This window comes from Pundamilia nyererei, unplaced genomic scaffold, assembly GCF_000239375.1.
Source record: "Pundamilia nyererei isolate P.nyererei 1_Seehausen unplaced genomic scaffold, PunNye1.0 scaffold00020, whole genome shotgun sequence".
NCBI lineage: Eukaryota > Metazoa > Chordata > Actinopteri > Cichliformes > Cichlidae > Pundamilia > Pundamilia nyererei.
In genome coordinates, this window is record NW_005187421.1 from 1855529 (window position 1) to 1880001 (window position 24473).

The 24473-nt window shown below is 38.6% G+C and overlaps 2 protein-coding genes across 2 annotated transcripts; one reads left to right on the top strand and one right to left on the bottom strand.

Moving 5' to 3' along the window:
• The first annotated feature begins 1933 nt into the window (after window positions 1-1933).
• Window positions 1934-11599, top strand: aga (aspartylglucosaminidase). The gene is made up of 9 exons (XM_005726490.1): window positions 1934-2214; window positions 4819-4972; window positions 6188-6300; window positions 6856-6968; window positions 8086-8194; window positions 8637-8712; window positions 8863-8970; window positions 10429-10562; window positions 11405-11599. The coding sequence occupies exons 1-9, from the start codon at window positions 2088-2090 to the stop codon at window positions 11503-11505; spliced, it is 1035 nt and encodes a 344-aa protein (XP_005726547.1). The 5' UTR covers window positions 1934-2087; the 3' UTR covers window positions 11506-11599.
• Window positions 11600-11662: 63 nt separating this feature from the next.
• Window positions 11663-23877, bottom strand: neil3 (nei-like DNA glycosylase 3). Its single transcript, XM_005726489.1, has 10 exons — window positions 23688-23877; window positions 23427-23536; window positions 21790-21924; window positions 21174-21387; window positions 20212-20286; window positions 19736-19902; window positions 14353-14513; window positions 12699-13113; window positions 12225-12405; window positions 11663-12064 (listed from the first exon to the last, which is right to left on the bottom strand). The coding sequence occupies exons 1-10, from the start codon at window positions 23790-23792 to the stop codon at window positions 11882-11884; spliced, it is 1746 nt and encodes a 581-aa protein (XP_005726546.1). The 5' UTR covers window positions 23793-23877; the 3' UTR covers window positions 11663-11881.
• Between the last annotated feature and the right edge of the window lie 596 nt (window positions 23878-24473).

A 24473-nucleotide genomic window follows, 5' to 3' on the forward strand; every position in this document is an offset into this window, starting at 1 on the left:
GAACCGGCAACCTTCCGATTACAAGATGGACTGCCAATTCTTGAGCCACGATCGCCCCGCTAATGGTGGACAAGCAGAGAAAAAAGGTCATAGTGGTAGATGTAGGTACATCAAGTGATAACAACAACATCAGGATGAAAGCTTGAGAAATACCAAGGACTGAGAGAAGAGCAACAGAAGATGTGGAAGGTAAAGGCAACAGTGGTCCCTGTAGTAACTGAAACACTTGGGTATGTGACCCCCAAACTGGACCAATGGCTCCAGCAGATTTCAGAAATGACATCTTTGATCTCTGTCCAGATGAGGGCAGTTCTAGAAGGAGATACGTTGCTGCATAGGACCCTCAAGTTCCTGAGCTTGAAGGACAAACAAAGACTGCCCACAGGGTGAGTCAAGTACATATAGGATTAACTTTGTAACACCATAATGATATGCCTCAAAGCAAGAACGTCCTAGATTCGAATTCACCAGCCAGCTCTCAGCTTTCTCCCCAGTTTATGTGTGTTCTCTCCAGGTACTCCCACTTCCTCCAACAGTGCAAAGACAAGCATTTTAGGTTAATTAGTGATTCAAAATTGGCAGTGGGTCAGAATGTGAGCATGAATGCTTGTCTGTCTCTCTGTGTCAGCTCTGCAATTTGCAACCCTTTCAGGATGTACCCCGCCTCTCACCCTAGGACGGATGACAGCTGAGATAAGCTTCAGCCCCATGAAAAAAAGTTCTTGATAGTGTGCTGTTGATATGGCTGATGTTCCTGGAGGTTCTCACTTCTCTTGTTTTTATCTATTTGTAATTACAGGTCTACAACAATAGCAAGACTGTAAAAAAAAAAAGGTCTGGACACTTTCATTAGTCTTGTAGTTGAGCTGACTTGATGTCGTTGGCATTTTATGTTGTAATACTTAGTGTGTACAGCTTCTTATTTTGTATAACTTCAGTTATTTCCTCTCCTGACAGGAGAGGTGTAATGAGAGCAGAGCCTGCAATGAAAGTGTCACCAGAGTGCATATCTTCAGCCACACAATCTTGTTAGTTTTTTAGGGTATAATACAGAGATCAATAGTATGATGGCAACAAGCATCAAATTGAACCCCAAGAGACACCTTTTCTGCATGTGTGGAAAAAACTGTACATGGGCAGATGCAGCAGCTTGATAAAGATAACAGAAGGCTATCTAACACCAACAATGAGCAAACTGAGAGACAACCATAGAAGTCCTGCAACAAATGTATATTGTATACCCTACGTCTAACAAACTGAATATGTGTCAAGATAACTGCAGCAACACAGCAGGAAAAGCTGAAAATAGCCTGAGAAAATAGCCAGCAACAAGGGGAGCTCTATGGGGCAGCTTTGTCAACTTGCTGAAATTTGCCAAGCACAAACAGACTGTCCTGAGATTAAACCTTCTAACACAAACAAAAACAATGGCTGAAAGCACAAGCAACAAATACTTAGACACACTCTTCAAGCGGTCAAGTCTGAACGCACTGGTGCAAGTAATGAGTAGAGCCAATAAAAAGGTCAGGTGGCTGCAAGAATACATCTGGATGTTATTAGTCTAGCAAATTAGCACGATAGCAGGCGTTAGCTTTCCTCACATACAAAGTTAATCAGTCTGAATCAATATTGTGCTAGTAAGCAGCACATTAGCTTGTTAAATATTAGAAAACTGTAAATTTACAACAGTACTTTCCAAACTATTTCCTATATGCTGGTTTTTCTAACAAGTGAAAGCTGTCGCAAAAGAGGTTTACAAGTTCTCTTTCATGTTTCAAGACAATATTACTTCTATAGTTAATATTTGTCCCCCTTCGAAGTATTTAAATAGAAAAAAGACAAAAAATAAAATTATTCATAAGATAGCACAGTTCACGTGAGCTTTTCATGACTGTTCCTTTAATGGAAAAAACCCACCCACTCAGCATGTGACCCAACAAGGAAGTTTAAATGCGAGATTAATTAAACACACGAGTTGTGTTTTTCAAGCAGCTCTTGTGTGTTTGTTTTTCTAACGTCTTATGGGGCTGTAAATGGTAACCGCGCGAATATAGCAATGAAGTGATAAAAGTGTTGTAGTAATATCCATGCATCGACAGGACAAAATGTTTACATTTCTACTGATTTGCACTTTAACGTCGCTTTTAACGCTTGGACATGCATCGCTACCTCTTGTGATCAATACTTGGCCATTCAAGAATGCAGCGGCTGCAGGTAGGCCAATCTTTTACACGACTATGAATTGTGTTAGACAAAAAAAAGAAAGATTCATTCAGGCTGGAGCCCAGTCACGTGACACTGTGGTCTAAAATTGCAGTTAAACAGAATCCACACACACCAAAAAATAAATATATATATATATATATATATATATACTGATCGATTGTTTTCTGGCTGAGCTTTAACAATCAGTGGGCGATTTGTCACGAGGGGTTTTTGCAGCCCACTGAATTTATACCACTGTTGCGCTCTGTATTATACTTCCGCTTTCAAATTGAGATCCAACTTGTAAGTGTCCTAACGTATAATTTACATACTAGTGTATATCCATGCTGTTGTATTGTTTGGTCTGTTATACTGTTGGCAAACTGATATACTTAATCATGTTGAGAAAAGTAAGAAAAGGTAAGGTGGGTAGATGGTGTTTATATGAATAACAGATGATAAATATGAGCTATTAAATATTCATCTACGGCGAAATGTGTTCATATGTATAATTAAGGGGCCACGTCAACTGTCTAATTATTTAAAAAAAAAAATTAGATAAAAATAAGCCTACTACTACACTCATTAGCCAGCTGCCAACCCCATTCAGTTCATAATGGCATACTTGCAAGTTCCTTAATACAGTAAACTTAACTTCATAAGTTAATGTGTCAAATGATGTAATGCTATATTGATAGTGTAAACATCACTCTTTGGAAATATTCAATATTTAGTAAATCAGATCTTGTCCTGAAATTTAAATAATATAAAATAGCCTATTAGTACGGTTGCAAAGCGACATGATGCATAATATCTATTATCGATTGGAACCTTCAGGGATACAAGATGTACTTGTGCACCAGTTTTGGTTGCTCAACTCCTGATCACTTAAAGGAGAAGTTTGTGAGCAAACAGACAGAAAGAGGGAGAGAGAGTTTGTGGGTTTTAGTGCAATATTTCACTAAAGTTACAGCTATGTAGGTTTGCAGACAAAAAAATAAAAATAAACAAACAAAACATAAGGTAATTCATGATCTTCAGAATAGAAGGACAAATTGGATTTAGCAGCTGCACTCCTGTTGAGTCTAATATGAAAGTTTTCTCAGAGTATTAGTTTGGTTTTCAGAAATGACACATAAATTATAAATAAAAATAACTGTCTATAATTCTATTTAGCTGCAGAATTTATTGTTAAAGTCAGTAGAGTCATGTTGTATTAATTAGCAGGCATCGTGGTACTTGGTGACAATCACAGCCATTGGTTCTCAAATGCAAAGGTTTGCTGTTTGCTGTTGCTCTGTAGGACTGTAGGCTTTTCTGTGGATACATATTGGTCATCACTTGCAAGAATCATTGTGTTCATTATGATTTTGTTGCATTATAATGCAAGAAAATGCATACAAAATTCTCCAAGAGGAGAACTGTTTTTTTTGTTTGTTTGCTGTATTCATGTGGCTCACATGGAGCTTATCCATACAGTATGTAAGGCCATTAGCGGCTTAGATGGGACTGCGAAATGGACAGAACCTGCTAGGCTTCTTAGCTGCCATTGCCACGTCTGCCCATACTCAATTTGATTTCCTCCTGGATGATACATTGGACATGTTCAAATTGAAACTGAAAATATTTCAGCATTGCTTGGGACTTATCCGTCAAGTGGATTTTCACCAGGTGCACAGCTCAAAATGAAAAATGATAGAAATGGTATTCAAAATATTTTGAGCAACAGCTCAGACCTGTAGATGATTAAAGTTAACTAAAAATCTCACTATTTGATAGATGGATGCCCTTTCATTTATCAGATGCATATCACCTCTTTTCCCCAAGGAGGATATGAAAATGAAAAATGTACCCAGCTATCTGTTTTGCGGCGAGATATTTAAAGGTGTAGTCTGTGAGCCACGGCTATTGATCCGCCCATGCAGGCCTCCTTTCCTTTGGGGGCTTACAGAAGCAGATGACAATAGCAGGCTAATCTCTTCCATTCAGCAGCATTTTCTAAAAGAAAAGGATGTAATGCAGAGTTTGATATGAAGAAAAAAAGAATTATATCTCAAGACAAGAGCACTAACTTGAGAATAGAATTTCAAGAGAGATAAGTCATAAATGATAAGAGGGAGAATATGTGTGGTGCTGAACACAATGAATTTAGAAGCAAGCTGGTGGCAGGCTACCAGTTGGTATTTTGATCCCCCATGGGCACTTGGGGGATCAGTGACCAAATGCTAGTGTGTTTTCTGTTTAATACCTCTGTTTTGTACTGGTCATCTAAGACAAACTTTAGCTCATAGATTTTTAAATTTGACAAGCAGATGCCATCAATTCAGTTCTATACCCTACAACAAAAGATAACCAAACAAAACACTTGTTTGACAAGTGTTTCTGTAAAATTTTGCAGCCAAATGCTACACTGGTTGACTACCAAATGTACAAGATATCTCTCAAGGCTTTGTCAGCAGTGTCTTTGTCAAAATTCTGTCAAACAGATTTGCTAGACAGAGGGATTCCATCCTACCCTTGCAAAATGTGACTGGCAGAGGCTTCCTGTCATGGGGACAGCATTTGTTTCATTGTACAGTATATTGCATGCTGATTGATTCATTGTGTCTGCAGCATGGAGTGCCCTGCAGTCTGGTGGCTCAGTGTTGGATGCAGTGGAGAGAGGCTGTGCCCGCTGTGAAATGGAGCAGTGTGATGGCAGTGTAGGCTATGGCGGGAGCCCAGATGAGTCTGGGGAGACCACGCTGGATGCATTGATCATGAATGGGTAAACCGTGGACATGTCCTGTGCTTTTATTATTAGTAAAAATCTAACATGGGGTAAAAAAAAAAGCCACTTCTATAACAGCACAGTTAAGCAATAAAGATTGATAATGCAGTTAAAAACTGTTACGTTTTTCTCTAGCTCCTATTTGTCTAGCTTTCCCCCCCAAAATCTTATGATTTAATAGTATGTAATGAACGCCTGAGCCTAAATGAGTATAGGATTGATTGCATTTTTTAAAACTGGAAATTACATATATTTAAAAGAGAGTTTCTTAGATCTTGACCATGCTAATTAAGCTCCTACAGTTTAGTTAAGGCTTTTACGAGCCTTAACTGGTTCTTTCCTGTAACTTGTTCTTCAATAAAACAGTCTCAGTAGGATCTGAACATTTAACAATTATTATGTCCTAAAATATTACATTTACCCACTCAGAAGTTTTTATGGGAAGTAAATGTAATCTTGCAACAAAACCAAGCGGCAAGCTGTTTGTTATTTCTCTGTGGAACAGTGCTTCTTTTATTTTGCAGGGAAATTGACATTTTTTGGCTACAAAGTCATGAATACATTGCGAGGATAGGATAGTCTCCTCCACACAATCCAATATAGCTGCATAAGAAATCCAGTAGGTATCACCAGCAGATGTATTGTAGCCTCTGAGTGCTGGAATCTAAACCATAAAATTTAATGTAATCCAGCAGACCAGTCTGGCAATAAATATCAGCTCTGCAAAATTGTTGAATTTCTGATACTGTGTCAGGGAGGAGTTAGCTCTGTGGAAATTCTAGAGGCTTTAGTTTCTTTTGATAAATATTAGAAACACATTTCAGTATAATGTAGCCTATTACACTACCACCGCAAAGGGCAGCCCTTAAAAATTAGCTTCCATTCACTCACACTCTCAGAGAAAATTCCAGGCATTTCTCTATTTGGATTTAGCTGAAGAATGGTGTGTTACAGTCACCACTAAGTAAGCCAGGTGTGTCAGTGCATACACTCCCTTACTGCTGAAAAACATTGTGTTCATCTCTGGGCAACTATTTATGAGGGGTACAGGGGGTTAGCAGTGTGAGGGCAGTGTGTGATGCATGCACCTATTGTTGGAGCGTGCACTCATTCCTAACACTAGTTTATGACTGATATATATGACTTGCAGATACTGTTTGTGCCCAGTAAACCAGAAATGATGTTTATTTTCTGCGGATTCTCTGTGAGCAGTGATACAATGGAGGTGGGAGCAGTTGCAGACCTGAGAAGAATCAAGAATGCCATTGGAGTTGCAAGAGCTGTGATGGAGCACACTGAACACACATTGCTAGTGGGAGAATCAGGTATTATTATGGTTTACGTCGGCAGGAATTGTTTTCACATTCTTGTTATTTGTTCAATATCATACAGTTTCATTAGAGCCAAAGAATTTCAGACACGGTTTAATCTTTAATCTGTAGACCTCGTGACCTGCAGTAAAAAGTCTTGAGCATAAAGAGAATTCCAAACCACAAGAGTTTTTATTTTTCCTTTTCCACTAAATTAGCACATTGTGAGAACGGCACACTGGTATGCAAGTCATTTAAAGGAATCTGGAGGCCAGTGTTGAATCTTTTTTCTTCCCCAATGTAAAGTATTTTTAAATCAAATAACATAGCTCATATGTCGAGAAATCCTAACAATCCAGCGAATCCTTATTGAACCTTTATTCTTCAGGAAGTAGTAAGGTCACTTGCATTCAGAACATTGGCCTCTTGTCCAAGGCGACAAGTTTAAATGAGATGGAATTGCCTCAAGTCCCTCCTTTGTTTCTGACCCTTTGTTTTTTGTTATAACCCAAGGTCAGAGTGGTCCAGAATGTCTAACTTAACCTGAAAGTATTACTTCTCTTTTTATAGCTTCAGTGTTTGCTGAAAACATGGGCTTCATTGCAGAAGACTTGACTACCAACAAATCTGTGAATATTTTCTCAGAGTGGCTGAAGGGCAGCTGCCAACCTAATTATCGAAAGGTGCGTGTGTGCGTGTGTGTGTGTGTGTGTGTGTGTGTTTTAGGCTGTGTGTTTTTCTCACTTGTGTTGGCTACAGGCGTGCTGCTTCTAAAAGATTGATATTAAACAGGACAATTGACAAGCATACTAAAGTAGTTCATAAAAGAGCCAGCTTTTGTGGTAGAGGTGATGCCCTACAGCAGTGGGTTGTTGCTTTTCTATAGAATGCTCCTGTTAATTTCGCCAATAACTTCCCCAAATTTCCAAACTAAATCAGCTGTTATCTGTCTACAGAGTATCCAGTGCTCAACTGATTACATTTAAACTAGCTATACAGCCCAGTACAAGAAGTGCCTGTTCAAAGTTCATCTTCACAGTAGTGGAGGAATAGATAACACTGATCACTTGCTCTTACCCTAAAGGGTCCTTGGATGTTTTAAAGGGTTTTAAATTCACCTTATTGGAATAGAATATAGCACTTTGCTTTGTTACTAATGCACAGGCAATTTGAGAACACATTCGAGCTTTGGCATGATGAACAAAGTGTAAAGAACTAAAGTTGCTTCTGTTAAATATTCTGTATTAAAAGACCTTTTTAGTCCACGTGTTAAATTTAACCTGCACCCAAAGCACAAATGTTGTTAGGGGTTTTCAAAAGTCACAGGTTTTACAGCTGTTCACCCAACTCAAAGGGATTCCACTTACCTGTAACTTCAAAGGAGCACACTGAACTTTTCACACCACTCTATACAGTCAGTTGACTCACTCATATCAGCAGACAAGACTCCTTGAGTTAGAGGCAGGGAGCCCTTTCTTAAACTACCCCCATGCTCTGACAGATATCCACATCTTGTTCTCTGTGCTGAAACACTATCCAGAAGATTGAGGTGGTCCAAAAGGTTGTCTGTGTCTCACCATGACATGTTTGACTACTGAAAGACAGGGAAGACTCCCTACTGTATGTTATTAAATACCAAACCACTTGGTGACAATAGCGCTGATGGTTTTATGTAATTAAATCATGGCAAATCAGAGTGCTCGCAGATCAGCATGTCTAGCTTGTGTGCCATTACAGTAATTGAGTCTCGGGATAATAGCATTATGCAAACAGTGATGCAGTTTTCTCTTCTGCTGAAAGAATGTCAGTCCAGAGCCTTCCAAATCCTGTGGACCATACAGGCCGAAGGCAACGTGGAAACAGAGCAAGAGGGCACGGCATGCTAATATCCATGCCCATGACACCATAGGTAGGTTTTTACCAGCTGACACAGAGTCGGCTTTCCTTAGGCATGTTATAATTTAGTATTTAACTACCTCATTGAAACCAGACAGGTATGAAAATATGTTTAGCTGTATAATGGGCCACATAAAGAAGGCTTTCTGTAGAGTTTCTAGAGTTTGAATTTGTATTTCTGTCCAAAAATACTACTCAAAAATAAATATTCCTTATTGCTTCTACATGAATTCCCAGTTTAATGGGTTGGAGCTAGAGTTATATATTACTGATCAGTGTGCTTGGAACTACTGGGATATTTCATGGTGTGTTCGAAAAATTTAATCAGTGTCGACACTAGCTCACACGGGAGCTTGTAATTACTTTGTCTAGCCCCCCCCCCCCCTTTTTTTTTTTTTTTTAAAACCTATGAAGAGGTGGCTGGTGTTTCAGAAGCAATTATTTTTTTGCACCAGGGATGATCGCTCTTGATCGTGATGGCCATGCGGCTGCTGGTACATCAACCAATGGATTAACTCACAAGGTTCCAGGGTATGTACATTATAATGTTATTTTTTTTTATCCATATATAAGATTACATACAGGGTTGTAGCTCAGGGTTAGATCCAGATGCATATTTTTTTGTGTACTTTTTATGAGGCACTCTACTGTGTTTACATGCTCATGTTTCCTGTCCTGCAGTCGTGTCGGGGACTCTCCTATAGTGGGTGCAGGTGCCTACGTAGACAGCTTAGCTGGTGGTGCTGCTGCCACTGGAGATGGAGATGTCATGATGCGCTTTCTACCAAGGTACCTCAACCATTTTATTATTAAATAAATAATAAATACGCTTTTTGTCTTTTGTGTCAGGAAAAAAAGAATCTACTTAGCAACATAACTCATGTTAGAGGGGTTTATTCTTAAGTGTAACTAAGGGGGTGGGAAGAGATTTACTTTCACTCTATAGATTATTTCAGTAAATCAAAATAGGTGTTATATTTATTCCAGAAAACAATGTGAAGTTACTCTGTTGTTGTACTTATAATTCTTTAGGACATCTCGTGTGGTTTGAAACTTCTTTGTGACTTTTTTCCCAGCTACCGTTTAAATAAAAGGACTGTTGGGTGGCTTTTTCCTTGACAGATTTATTTATTTATTTTTTCAAAGAGAATATCGACATATGGGACGTGTGTTGATTTTAAACAGCCAACTTTGGGCTTGAGCCCCAAGCTGCAAGTGCAAAAATAGTATTATAGAGAGTGGAGGTGTGACTATGTTGCCCCAAAACTGTCATTTGTACATTCCACAGCTGAAGTGAGATTTCACTAAAGCGACTGTTTGTTTCCAGGCTGTGAGAATATATTTGTCTCAGAAGGGTTATTTTTTTTAAGCTTTATTTATCTAGGATAGTTTAGCGTGCATGCATACTGAGCTGAATCCAGCTTAACATTCAGCTACACGCATGCACAACACAACCTGAAGGGTCCCCATTTTCAATCAGATTATTATTCACTTCCAGGAACTGCTGGGTGGTTAGAGAACCGTGTTACTAGTGAAAGAAAGCCCTTTTCAAAGCCCAGGTTTCTATACCTGGTATGTCTGATTACAACTCTGCCCAAGGACTATGCTGTCAAATTGCAGCAGCACCAGGCCATTTTAGAAACGGTTGCCTTCTGTGTTGGAATCATTCTTAAACTGCTTATCCATGAATTCTAAATGTTTAAGTGACTATGAGATGATTTCCTATGTTGGATGCACTATATATATATATATTTATGTGTTAACACAAACTCATTTTCTTGCAATGCAGTCTGGAAAACAGCATGCAGGATTGTACTTGTCCTGTCAGAATAATTCACTGAGGAACAAGGCTCTTGGAAATTTTCCATTTAAAACCCCCCCATACTTTCACCGAGGTCAATTATAGAAAATTTGCAGTGTGTCACTCATTGTTTTGTACAATTGACCTAAGGCTAATGGAGTTAATGACACCAGCAGTGTCTGGATGGAGCAAATAATTTAAAAGTAATGGTACATTAATACAAATGCTCCTCATGTTAATTTTTGTACACTTTGTGCATTATGTTCTTGTATACCATAGAGTGAGGCAGGAATCCTTCTTTTTCCCCATTAAGTAATTATTCAGGTTGTTGCGTTATTTTATCCCATGTTATGACTTCAAGCGCATCACTGTCATGATCCTGGTTGGAGGCCCTGACAGCACTTGTTAGTTTGCCTCATGTGTGCTCCGTGTAATCCTGCCAACAGCTACTTGGCCGTGGAGTTGATGAGGGCCGGGGTGGATCCCTCAGCCGCCTGCAAGTCGGCCATTTCCAGAATCAAGAGGCATTACTCTGAGTTCTTTGGAGCTATCATATGTGCTAACACAACAGGGCATTATGGTGAGTGTTGGAGTTTACAAATCGTACAGTTCCTTGCCCAGAGTACTGGCACAAAAACTGACAAATGTATACATATTTCTTTAAAGTAATACTCACTTAAAACTTTATCATAAACATGTTTGAGAGGGAGATGATAACAACGCAGTCCTTTGTAAATTAGACCTGAACTGAACAGATACAATTCAAAATTTAAAGATTAAAAATGTAACCATAATCCAGTGGCTTTAAAACAATATTTTACTGCTATAATATCATCAACAAACAGTAACATTAAGTATGCTGAAAAGCATACTTAATGCATACATACTTTTCAAGCAAATGCTTTCTGGGACTGAGAAATAGCAGCCTTAATGAAGTTCAGGCATTGCTGTAGCAATCTTTTGTACAAGGGTTTAACTAGATCACAGCAACATTAAAGTTAAATGAAGCTGTCTTCACTTCTGTTTCTTTTACCTTTACTCATCAGCTCCAACAAAATTTGTTCTACCCTAGAAGTTATTTTGTTCTCAGGTCAACCACCACAAAGTCTGAAATTAGAGTGTCAGCCAAAGCGGCACACCCTTCATCTCTTCTTGTTCAAATAAGACAACCTTTTCATCTTTAAGTAATGTATCCACAATGTTTTCGTTACCACCTGCTTCTTACTTTGGCACCAGAGAAAATGAGGTCTGAATGAGACACCTGGATAAACAGATGTTAACAGGTTATAAGAATTCTCATTGTCAGACAGCATATGCATTTAAAAGTCGAATTTCATGTCACAACTAAATGGGGTCTTAATGAGAGAGGGTTATAAAGGTTTGTGTTCCTGCAGTACTTCAATTTCCTCTTCATCTCTGCAGGTGCAGCTTGTAACAAAGTCCCCGGCTTAGACAAGTTCCACTTCATGGTAGCAAACTCCGAGACAAACGCACCAGTCCTAAAATCTGTTGATTGCTTTTAAATAATTTATAACTGTATGCATATCTTTAGAATTAATACTATACATGCAAATTTTATGATCATTTATTTGCTAAATAAAATCTGTTTTAACTGTTGATGGTTTTGCATTTTTGGATTTATCTACATGTCTTAATTAAAGGTAAACTCATAATACCAAATAATTTGAAACAGACTTTATTAGAGATTTATTACAGCTGGTACGAACAAAGAAGTTGGCCATGATTTGAAGGTCAGAAGCTTAAATAGACGGGAATATAGAGCAAGGGTATATTTGATATATTTGATACTTGTCATCCAGTCATCCACCCCATGTCTATATCAAGTTGTTTTTATAAACATTGAGGATTCAGGGTTTCACTTGGGAGCAATATATGACATTAGCAACCAGGTAGGATGGAAACCCCTGGTCCATTCTCGGCCCACTGGAAAAAGTCACACTGTTTCCCCTTTTGAAAGCTGCAGGTGTAAAAATTCCTGCCGTTGTTGGGTCCTAGTTTCAGAACAGTCCTCATTAAACAGCGCTTCCCGTGGTGACAAGAAGGGAAGTGCAAGTCTGCCCACTGCAACAGTGAAAATAAAGTTTGGTTAGCTTGGACGTACAGTTGTAAACTTTAATTTCAGTTATTTAAGTGTTTAGTGAACAGACTGCTAACAGGCTGTGCAAAGGCTAGAAAACAAGAGAAGCAAATCGAAAACAGATAAGCTGCTTTCCACTTTCACCTCAAAGAAGTTGCACTTGGTGTCTCTGGGTAGCGAGCAGGAGTAGAACTGTCGTCCCTTATTCTCCCCCTCCTTGTGGACCACTCTGAGGACAGCTGGGCGACGATGGGATGCACAGCGAGGGGCACTGGGACTGAGAGGAATGGAGGTTGCACGGCTTGTCGCTTCCATTTTGTGGGTACTGACAGGAGTATAGAGATAGTGTCATCAGTTTGAAATGCACTGAAAATATAACAGCCAAAGCTGTCACATGAACACTAATTAGCAAACTAACCATTTTGTCTTGATGTGTGTTTTTGGGGGAAAAAAAAAAGTATGTTTAGTATCCTACCGTGTGTGTGTGTGTGTGTGTTTTGTATTAAAATACTAAATTTTGGGGGTTCCCTTCTTAAATCTCACTCATTTCCCTGAAGTTGCAAAACCTTCTCTTATTAAAAACTTACCCATGAATATCCAAGTAAGAGATTCACTCACCTTGAGTTTGAGGTTCCATTTTGAGCACTGTTACTGGGAAAGGGGCTGTGATCAATTCTCATTTTCTTGGATGTGTGACTGTAGGAGGCCAGTGATTCCCCATCGGACAGCTCGGCTCTTTGCTTCTGCCAGCCACCAGAGGCATAATTGGGGCTTGTTGTCCCTTGGCAAACACTGTATTTATATAAACCTCCTTCTGCCGCCAAGGAATTCAAATGACTCCCGGCTTGGGCAAGCGGGACTTTTGCAGGCTTTGCCTTCTTGCTTAAGTCGGAGAAAACAAGGGTGGAAGTCCCAAATGCAGACCTCCAGTTGACTTTGAGCTCCTCTTGTGGTTTCTTGAAGGCAGTGCAGGGGTATTTAATCAAATCAGCAGTGAAGGGTGATGCTTCAACGCTAATGTCATCTGTGTGGACTGGGGAGATGGAGCCACAGAGAGAAACTCAATTCATGTTCAGCAGCTGCAGCTCATTCTGATGCACCGACTGCACCCATAAAATGCAGGTTGTTGTTAGTTTTAAGTGGTTAGCTTGCCGTATCATTTATCAGTGGGCAGTATATTGCCGTGCTGTGTAGTCAAATGAAATGTCACACAATATGTGGTGCTGAAAATGCCCTCATGCAAAATGAACCACCGTATCAAAAGCTTTAAAAATGTTTTCAGTAATGGACTATGGAGCCTGACATAACAGTCATTAACAAGGAACTGTGAATAAATATCACTCTCCAGTCCCTCAAAAGCTACCATTAAAGTGGCCATGAGCAAAGCCCGTAACCCCCAACTGATTCAGAGGATATGCACAGGGGTCCGTTGCAAATGTATAACTGTACATATGCAAATCAGGGTATTACTGAAAGAGCGAGTGTGCTCAGTCAGCTTTCCATGGAGAAATAAGTGTCTGTTATTCATTTAAATCAACCTCAAAATGTCACCACTATTCTCAATTACTCACACGCATCTTTTAAACAGTCCAGATGGACGCTGACATATGTGACGTAGCCTTTAAACCTTGTTAAAACTCAGATGATTATATTGGACTTAAGGATTCAAATCCCACTCCCATCCTCCCAAAATGGGAAATATTTTACTATCTAATACCACTGGACTAAAGGGGTTTGTTCTAGTAATGATTAACATAAAAAGACTCGGTAGTCTTAATTCAAATAAAATATTACAAAAAAGGAAAACAATTTAAGGGTACACAGTGAAGCCATCATAGCAACGTGTCCATGTCCTTGAAGCTCAGCACAACCTCGGGTTAACAGCTATTCAGTTGTTCAATCAGCTATTAATTAAGAAAACTGGACTGTATACAAAATACAAACTAACCCTTAAACCCTTCAACTGTAGCTTTATGCAGCAACAGTGACACTACAAGGACATTTCTTGCAGACACTAAATGGCCAACTGACAGACATGCTCATTATCCGTACTGCAACATACAAACACACACAGAGAAGCTGCATCGCCTCGCTGCAGTGTCACGCTGCCATTTTCCATCTTTTTCTGAAAAGTGCTTAAGCATCGCTGTCTAACTGTACAAGATATCATTCAGCTAAACAGCAAAACTATAGCTACTGTTTTATCTCTTGTTAGCAAAGACATTTTATTCGCTCCAATTGAGTGACTATGAAGACAGAACATTTCACTTACCCTTGGGTCTTGGAGTGAGGCAGGCATCACACGCTGTTGCTGCTGGCTGGTTGATGAGTGTGCAGAGCTGACAGGCCCAGTCCTCTTCCTCTTTCTTAGCCACATTATCACTGGTTCTGTTGCAGGCCCAACCAATCAGGCTGTTTCGGACTGGAAGCTTACTAAATAAACAAAGCAGGGCAACGGTGATGATTATAATGTACTTCTGCTGCTGCGAATTTTATTGTGCAAAAATGTGGCGTTTCCACAGACATACATTTACTACATTACTAAATGTGAGTCACATTTGTATTATTAATGTTACTGTTCCACATGTTGAGAATAATTGGAATTATTAGCTCTCTAAAGTGGTTAAAAATTAATAAGTAAATATATTGTGTTGTATATAGTTTAGAATAGGGGTGGGATAGATGCAGCATAGCATTGCCATATATTGTATAACTGAAAAAAAAACATTAACACTGGACACACTTAGTTTGACAAAGCTACCTCCTAATTCAGAGCAAAATAATGGACCAGTCACACCAATAAAAACAGGAAAATAACCTCCTTGTATGTACAAAAAAATGTAAAAAAACAAAAACAAACCTGTCACAGTCTGACTTGGACTGACTGCAATCACTCTTAGACAGATTGGTGAAGATATTACTGTTTAAGCTATTATTCAGTTAAAAACAGCAGGGTTGTTGAATGCAAATGTAATGGTTAAATGTCAATTTCTGTTAAATGGGAATTTCTTTTATGTAGACAGCAACAGTTGCTTGATGTTTAATTTTCAATGATTTGTCCTTGTTAATTGCTATATTATCAGAAATACGTAAATGCCAAGTTAACCCCAAAACAGATACTGACAGGTTAACTTTGGGGACACAATTAGCAGTTGAAAAATTCATTGCAACATTCATTATATTCCAAAATGTTAAGAATAGCAATTATACTGTATCAGCATTGTGATAATATCCTACTGTTCTGTTAATTTCTATTTTATAGTCTATATACGTTGTGCTTATGACATTTATTAGATCACCACCCAGTGTAAGATTTATGCTACAGCTACTTTAAATTAGCAGTATTGGTAATCCCCCCCTTTTTTTAATGCTTCTGTAATGGTTAGGCCATGTATGTGCAACATTTTTAATGAAAAGAAATTTTTATTTCAAATAAAAAAAAAATTAATTATCCATGAATTTTCAAATTTACTGTTTTACTAAAAAGCGGGGGAAAATTATTATAGTTTAGATTACAATTATTTAATTGCATCCTTGAAGAGAAAAAAAATAGTTTTAATGGTTGAATGTTATTCTTGATAAATTTCTGACTTCTCAGAGATTTTGACATGATCGATTTCTTAAATGTGGGTTATTGTGAAGGGTTTATTAATACATTTGTTAAGCACTGTACATTATGAAGTTAAATGTGAAATGAGTATGAAGATGAGTTCTTCATGAGTTTCAGAAAGGTTTTAGACTGGGTAACTCATTTAATTTAATAAAGAAAAGATTTTTGGATAAAATGATAGCCATTATGTGTTATCACAATGGCTCATGAGGGAACATTTTTTTTTAGTTTGTTTTTTTAAAGCAGAAAGTCACCTTCAGTCATTATAAGATTTAAGGTGGAATTCAGAATCAGCCCATTTTGTTTCCTTATTGTCCTGTATCCTGGAGACTCTAGCATCTTTTGTTTAATGACATAATGAACATTATTGAGACAATAACAATCTAAAATGGTTGCTTGAAAAAGCGATTTCAATTAGCTTCTTATTTAAGAAATAATGGGAGGTCAAAAGAGACCCCTGTATCAGTCATGAGTGGGAGATAATGATGTTAATGATGATGATAATGATATACTTATGTACCTAGTTTCCTGGTTTTTGTTTGACTTTTTTGAAAAGGTTCTTGGATAAATATGTGACAGTCTTTTTTTCCCTTTTAACTTTGTGGGATGGAAATGACTAACACTTGATATGAAGGTGCATTATGATTTCATGTATAATTGGCCTTAAAATGCCAGCGTAGCTATATTATACTTTCAAAAGTAAGTGTCACTTTATTTAGATATATGTAACTTTTCAGCAGTAAAATAATTCCTAAATTATCATATTTTTTTGGGATTGTCTGCACAAATAAACACGATTCTGATCAATTCTGTTCAGAAATGTAGTCACCCAATTACAACAGCAGTTGTAATATATTAAGATATAAACCATGTAGACACCTATGAAACTTTTACCTAGGCAAATAATTACAGTTCAAGCAGAGGAGAAAACAGGCAAGAATGAAATGTGTTTTATATAATTGCTCCAAGCGTACATGATAGTGCTCTGACATGAAGCTAGACTATGTTTGACAAGAGGGTAAATCTGCAGCGCCAACAGTCATGGAGGAGCAAAGTAGCGGCGGCTTTCAGGAAACTTCTCACAGATTGCTTCATCAGCTGTGTAATGCGTTGTAAGGGCTTTAGACTCTAACCCCTCGCAAAGCTTTGCTCAAACACAGCCCAGGAGGTGTTGAGCCTGTGCCCTGTCTGGCAAACACAGCCTTATATGCGCATTAATTTCCCTCATAACACTTCCCACTCCCTGCCAAGCCCATCTGCCTGCAAAGATGGCCTCTCTAAATTTGAACATATTATCTAAAGAGCTTTGGAACTTTATGAAAAGACAGAAAAATGACACCTAGCTTTACTATGTTGGTTTCTTTACTGCCCATATATGTTTAATAAGTTAGTGTGTTAGCATTTTAAATACAAAAGGTACATATTTTGTAACAGAAGAGGAATTGTCGCTTTATTCTATCACTGGAATATTTCCACTCATAGTTCTTAGACTCCCAAGTTCCAAACCTTTTTCATCCGATGCACCACCAAAAACCTATCCAACGGACTCAAGTATCCCATTCATCAAAACCACCTGTAGTCGAATGAGTTTAAACAGCCATTTATCTGTGAACTTTTTATGTAGTTCAGTATATTTCACTGTTTGCTTGCTATTCCATTCATTAGTCCAGCGCTTTTTGTTGTAAATCTATTCAGCAGCTATTTAGTGTTTAGTGGCCACACCATGTTTTTCGATCGTTATTCCAAAAGGCGATGAGGATGCTCTTTCGAAAGACAGATAGTCCTACATTTTCAAACATAATATAACCAACATTTATACAAAAGATTTTTATTGATTTATTTTTCCCAGTATGTCCTAAAATTAGGTTTTCCCAGAGAATTCTATAAGACTAGAAGTCTTTTTGCAGGAGTGGGCAAGAAAAACTGGGACTGTTGTGGTGAGCCTCAAAGAACAGAGAACAGAATTAAGTTCATCTTAAATGTAAGTAAAGATGATGGAAATGTGCAGCTTAATGAAGGTAGTATGCTGTGCAGAGCTGTAGTAACTACAGAGGGATAAAGTTGACAGGCCATTCTACAAAGATATGAAAATAAGTTGTTCAAGCTAGGTTAGTAAGAGGTGATAATCAATGAGCAGCAGTAAGGCTTCATGCTAAGAAAGACAACAACAGGTGTAATGTTTGCTTTGAGAGTGTTGATGCCATTGAAGTGAAGAGAAGGTCAGAGTTGCACGATGTCTTTGTGGAATTAAAGCATTCCATAGGGTGTCAAGAGAGGGACTGTGGTAGTGCAGGGAGGTAGTCGGGAGTAGCAGATAAGCATCTGAGGGTGGTGACAAACATGTATGAGGGCAGATAGACAGTTGTGTGGTGTGCCGTGGGAGTGACAGATGGGCTTAAGGTGGGGGTGGGAATACATCAGGGATCATCTCCAAGTCCCTTCTTGTTTGTAATAGTGATGGAAAGGTTGACATATGAGGCTAGGCAGGAGTCTCTGTGGACTATGATGTTCGTAGATGACATTGTGATCTGTAGCGAGAGTAAAAAGCAGGTGGAAAAGAACCTGCAGAGGTGGAGGTATGCTCTAGAGAGAAGAGAAATGAATGTCATTTGAAGCAAGACAGGATGCATGTGTAATGAGATGAAATTGTGAAGGTGAATGAGTTTAAATATATGAGGTCAACCGTGCAAAACAATGGAGGTGAAGAAGAGAGTGCAGGTGGATGCAGATGAGTTTCAGTGGCAAATCAGTGATGTGTAACAGAATTTAAAAAGCTATGCTTTGCTATTATGTCTGATTTGGAGAGAGGTGGTAACAAAAACACATCCCAATGAAGATCTTCACTGGGGATGACCAGACTGGACAGTAGGGCTCTTTGATATAACGATATACAGTATATCGGATGACGATATAAAAACGTCTATCGTTTCATTTTACACTATTGTTTGTTTCGTGGTGTCGCAAAATAAACTGTTTACAGCAATATTTTTTCATCGTTTTGATGGTCACTGTAGTGGCTATATTAATTTCTTAAAGTTCTCTCTTTCTCTTATATGTTATATAACCACACTACGGACGGACAAGCACCTGTTTTTATGCGTTGTCGTTAGCAACAACAACGGTAACAGCATCGCGTGTCCGCTTGTTTATGTTCCACATAAACCTTTCACAATAAAGCTCAAGATCCTGTTGAGACTTTTCAAAATAAACTGAATCACGTGAAAGAGCAGATTATTTACGGATGAGAATTAACAAAGAGCCGCCAGGTGCTAAAAAATAAACCTTAGACTCAAACGTTAGAACAGGCTTTTCCCCGCAGCACGCCGTGTAATAAATACTCACAAAGAAAACGGCGGCCGTTACAACTTATGTCTAAAAATGTATCGTTTCATGCATCTGTTAAAACACTCGACTCCAGCTACATGACGCCCAGCTGGAAACACTTCCCGCAAGACGAGCTGCCCGAGACTCACAGAATTTACAGAAAATGTTACATTTTTGTGATTTATATCGTTATCGGACGATAGAATTCATATATCGGGATATGAGATTTTGGTCATATCGCACAGCCCGACTGGACAGGTTTAGAAAAAGCTCAGGTTGAGTGTACTGGTGACCAAACCAGAAAGGCAAGGCTGAGATGGTTTGAACATGTGTAAAGGAGGGACAGTGAAAATATTTGTTAAAGGATATTGAATATGGAGCTGCCAGGCAGGATGGAAACAGGAAGACAACTTATAAGATTCAGGGATGTAGTGAAGGAAGACATAAAGAGGTTTGGGGTGACAGAGGAGGATGTTAGGGACAGGGTGAGATGGAGGCAGGTAATCCACTGTGGTGATCCCTTGTGTAAATAGGTACTAATCCCTGTATGGATATCACTGATAAGAAGGATGCACTGCATTGTTGAGAAAAAACAAGGTACATTTTTAATCTCCATCTTAGTTAAAACATAATTGGTGGCGGATATTTTTACAGCCTTCAAAGGAGCAGCCTGTAGAAGAATAATACCTGCTCAGTCATAAAGGTCTACAAGGGTTTGTACCTTATGTTCACTCTGCTGGGATCTCCTTCTTGACAATGCTCGCAGAAGTAAGTCATCCTTCCGTTATCTCCAAGCCGACAGACTGTGATGACATGAAAACACTGGCCGCACTGGGAACGCTTGTAGACTTTGTAATGTTTGTAGAGGGGAGAGCCAGATTTGCGACACTGACAGAGATGAGGAGGGCACACAAGAAGAAATAAAAGTATGAGGATAAAGAAAACAGAAAAAGATTACCTTTCCTCACTTCTCTGTTATGTATAGAAAGCAATATTTGTTTTTTCTGTTCTCTAGGTAGTGGGGCTTTGGCTTTTGCTCTCCTTTCCTGGCAAAACAGGATTTTTAGTTAATCTATTCTCGCAAGTGACTCTAAATGAGGTAGCAGCTAAATACCCAATTTAAATGTGCGCAGATCAACATAAACCCATACAGATCCCATTCAGATCCAAAAGACCAACTTGTGATTTATGCCTAACCTTGTAAAACAGAAGAGTAAAATCACGAGTCATTTTCACCAAATGGTGAATCTGTTCATCTGTCAGCTGCTGAACCTAAAAATGACAGAGCACATTTAGTCACAATTCACAAAAAGGAGACAAAACCTTATTTGTGTAGCCTTTCATTTTAAAACAGAGACAAATAGCACTTCACAATCAAAATCAATACTACAAGCACATAAACAATAAAGCACCAGATGGGAATGAGAAAGACCGTTTTAAATTGATGCAATGGGAAAAATAGCCAGCCACCAAGAAGCTGTCTCTGGCTCAGACAGTGTATAAAAACAGTACTTGTTGATCTTTCAGGACTCCTAGGGGCTTGGTAATAGAGGAGAAGCTCATAAAGATTCAGTGGTCCCAGAAGAAGAAGGGGCCAAAAGTCCTAGATTAATGTTTTGCTTCAGTGTGCTATATTCTCATATCCTATCTAAAACTTTCTAAGGAGGGCAAAAATTCATTTCAGATTGGAGCCCCTAGTAATGTTTGAGTAATAGAAGTATTCATCCTATGAAGTTCTTTTACCTGCAATAAATAGGCCACTCAAAAATTACACCTTTCTTGTATAGTTTGCCTACCAAAAAAATATTCCCAAAGAGCCATGTGACGTATTGAATCCTTCACAGTTCATGTGATATCATTTCCAGATCAGGATTAGAAAATATTTTATTCATGTTTTAGGATAAATATATGCTATAAATCATCGAGAAAAGCCGGCTCGGGTTGCAATAAGGACCATGTACATTCATGAAAGTAAAAAATATTTCCATTTTCAAAAGGCACAGAGGGAAAGGCATATCTGTGCTGCAATGTGCTTGTTTGTCTTTTCCCTATTTTACCCACCTCATTGCAATACATCACTCAATAATACAAGGGCTTAAACTTTTTCTGTGAGAGTTTTGTATTCCTCTGCTGAACACAATCCATCATCTTTTCCATACCTTCACGGCTGGGTGGAGGCCAGAGTCAAACAGGGCTTCGTTTTTAATGATGTTGCCGACTCCCGGCATGACGGCTTGGTCAAGGAGAACGTCGCAAAGCATCCTGCTACTCTGGCTCCTCACTGCTTCCTCTGAGTGGGAGAAGCTGAACTTGGAGGAGCATACATCCAGACTCTCCATGGCCCTAACCCTCTGCTCACAGTCTTCTGTTAACCTGCAAATACACAGTTGTAGTAATGGAAAAAGGCAGAAAATATATAGCGACAGTTATTGGAAGTGTGCCACGGGGTCAACTGGCGCTCTCAAGGTTACACTTTTCAAAATTGTTTCTTTCATATATTCTGTAAGGTGTGTTTGTTATGGGATGGAGTAACATAGGTGAAACCTTCACACAGAACAAAAAAAGATGTGGGTCTGACTGCTGAGCATTACAACAGGACCTTACAGACAATGGTCGGGACAAATGCTGAGCCAAAAAGGCTGCGTTTTTCATGCAACAACGGCCACTGTCTTCAGACACAGCCTAATGTAGGACATACTCACTCAATGAGACTCATAGCCCAAGGTGAACTCCTGTCACCTCAATCTATCTAGGCTGGGCTGGTGTCCCTGTTACCTTATTTCCACTGTGCTGTCAAAGAAGCACACAGTGTCGTCAGTAAGGTGTATTTCCAGCACAGGAGTGGAGTCCTTCCTATCCCTCCTCTCAGCAGGGTTTATACGCATTGATCCATTCATACCAAAGTGAACTCTAGAGGATGAAAGCAAGGAAGACAAAGAAAAAAAGGCAAACTTCATTTAAAGACAGCATGTCTCGATTCATTTTACACTCGACACTCGATCACAGGATCATGGTCTTGTGGATGGAAACTCTACCCTTGGAAACTTATCGTGCAAGGTGTCATTGCCTTGCACAACAAAGTTCATTTACATAGATATGAATCTATCTGTCCAATGATGATTATTCAAAATAACATTTTCATTTAAAACAAAAATAATATGAGCACAGTTAGGGTGGCATTATATGAATGAATATGTTCCTGTAGATGCAGTAATATCTGTTGTAGTTGCTATCTCTCCAAATTACACTACTGCAACCACTGTCGTTGTTTGCATTGGTCTGATTGAAAATCTGGATGTTTTTCTATTTAATTCACTAAATAACCAAAAACCACTTGGTTCTAGTTTTTTTTGATTAAATAAATAAATACATACAAACATACTTAACAAAATTATCCATATTGACTATTTCTCCTTATCACCATTATTGGCAAAAGGTAAAAACACAACTGAAGATTTGAACACTGTGCTGTGTACAAACACAAAACACATAAACCAACCAATAACTGGCTTTAATACAAGGGAACAAATAGCTTAGCTTTTACTGCCACAAAAAAAATACATTTTTGTAGTACTTATAAAAGCTGTAAGTTAACCCGAGCCTCCTAAGAACTGATTCGAATTGTAGACTTTATGACTGCTCTTTTTAGAAACTCAGATAGGAAAAGATGGACATAGCTTCTGGGTTTGAAAAAATGAAACCATTGCTGGGGTGCCTTAAACCTGCACTTGTTTTTTGTTTTTTTAATAGCCACCTGGGGGTGGCTCTGGTAGAATATGACCACTGTAAACACTTTCCTGCTTAGTTCACAGGCTCAGTCGCTCTGTTTGGATCATATTAAATTAAAACAAATAAATTAATTAATTAATAATAAGTCTACTTTGTAACTTTTGGTCACACTATGTGTATTTTGGCTAACGATTTATGATTGACAAGTTGTTAGCCAGTGAACGTGGGGTTTCACAATCAGACCCGCCCCACTCACGCATCATATTGGGTTTCAAAACACCAAGATCGTGACAGCACAAACACTCATCTTGATACGATCTTCAGAAACCTTAGGTGACATCACAGTAGCTATGTCCATCTTTTAAACTGTTTATGAGAGTAGTGCATGATCATATAAATAGATTCATATTGCAAATTATACACATTTTGCTTACAGTGGGATGACTCAAATATTGAATCAAAGAGCAGCAAGCTAATCGGCTTATTCAGAAAAAATGTGCTTCACTTTGAAAAGAAAATCCCAGATGTCACAGTTTTCAAAAACACTGAATGCAGCATTCATTGGTGACATCCCTCCAGACTCCGGTGCACATACAGTCGGTTGATAATGACAGAAAATGTCTAGACATTTATACAAACAGAAAGCAAAAGAAAAGAAAAGAAAAGAAAAGTTGTTCGCTTACCTTAAAGCACGTAGACCAAAGTACATGAAGAGCTCCTTTCCCAGGGTTTCCACTCCGCTGTACTGACAACCATAAAAACAGGGGAAGGCGTTTGTCTCGGAGCTGTTTTTCTGTACAGGGATATAAGCCAGTTAGCAGCAAAAAAGCACAGACGAAGGCTGTCTTTGATCTTCTTTAATAACAGCTAGGTGGCTAGCCTACACGCCAAATTTACTACATAACTTGTTCCACCGTGACATACAGTCTCACAAGGTTACTTACGGCTGATGTTGTCAGACTGCCTCTGATCGCTTTTACTTTCTGTCCTTTCTGGACTTTTAAGCGGATTTTCTCTCCGTTTAATGTGCATCCCGGCCCTTCAACCATTTTCTATTTCAAGATATAAAGTCAAACTGTGCGTCAACAGTCCAAAAGTTTTGTTGTCGTGATCGTTCCCCGCCACAACATTCAATTTTGCGCATGTGCGGCACGGCTTGTACCCGGAACTTGATGCATTAAAGGTACATTAACCTATTTTTCATAGCAGTGTCCTTCTTTATGAAAACAACATGTACATAGACATGAATATATATTAGGGGATTATGTAAGTATGTATTTGCTTTATAATTAATTCCTTCCCACTCTATCGTCATCCCTTGAAGAGGTTTGTTATTTTTTTCCTTTTAGTGAATAAATTCTTAATATGCTCTTCCTCCCAGCCCTGCGATGTCTATGCATATATTAAAGGGCGTGAATAAGAATAGAAACAAATAAATAAACCAAACATGAGTAGATAAAGTAAAGAAACACTCTGTGGAGTAGCTGTGCATTCATTGGTACCCAGAAATATATGCAGTAAGCAGGCTTATTAAAATCAGAAACAACTAAAACGTTAACGAGATGCATGCACATCAGTGGATCAATAATTAACATCCAAATTTACATGTATATGGCTCTTCTAAATAATAATTATGGCTACCTTTGGTACTTTTTAGGTACTTTTTAAAATTCTGATTATATAACTTGTGGACTATCAGTTATACAGCTTCTGCACCTGTTCCCTACCTT

Bases quoted from the DNA above. Each gene is read 5' to 3' on its own strand.
- aga (XM_005726490.1), top strand. From the start codon at position 2,088: ATGCATCGACAGGACAAAATGTTTACATTTCTACTGATTTGCACTTTA. The intron at 4,973-6,187 runs GTAAACCGTGGA...CTCTGTGAGCAG, and splicing joins GATGCATTGATCATGAATGG to TGATACAATGGAGGTGGGAG. The intron at 8,713-8,862 runs GTATGTACATTA...CCTGTCCTGCAG, and splicing joins TTAACTCACAAGGTTCCAGG to TCGTGTCGGGGACTCTCCTA.
- neil3 (XM_005726489.1), bottom strand. From the start codon at position 23,792: ATGGTTGAAGGGCCGGGATGCACATTAAACGGAGAGAAAATCCGCTTA. The intron at 21,925-23,426 runs GTAAGCGAACAA...TTCATCCTCTAG, and splicing joins TTTGGTCTACGTGCTTTAAG to AGTTCACTTTGGTATGAATG. The intron at 14,514-19,735 runs GTACAAACCCTT...TTGTTTATTTAG, and splicing joins CCCAGCAGAGTGAACATAAG to TAAGCTTCCAGTCCGAAACA.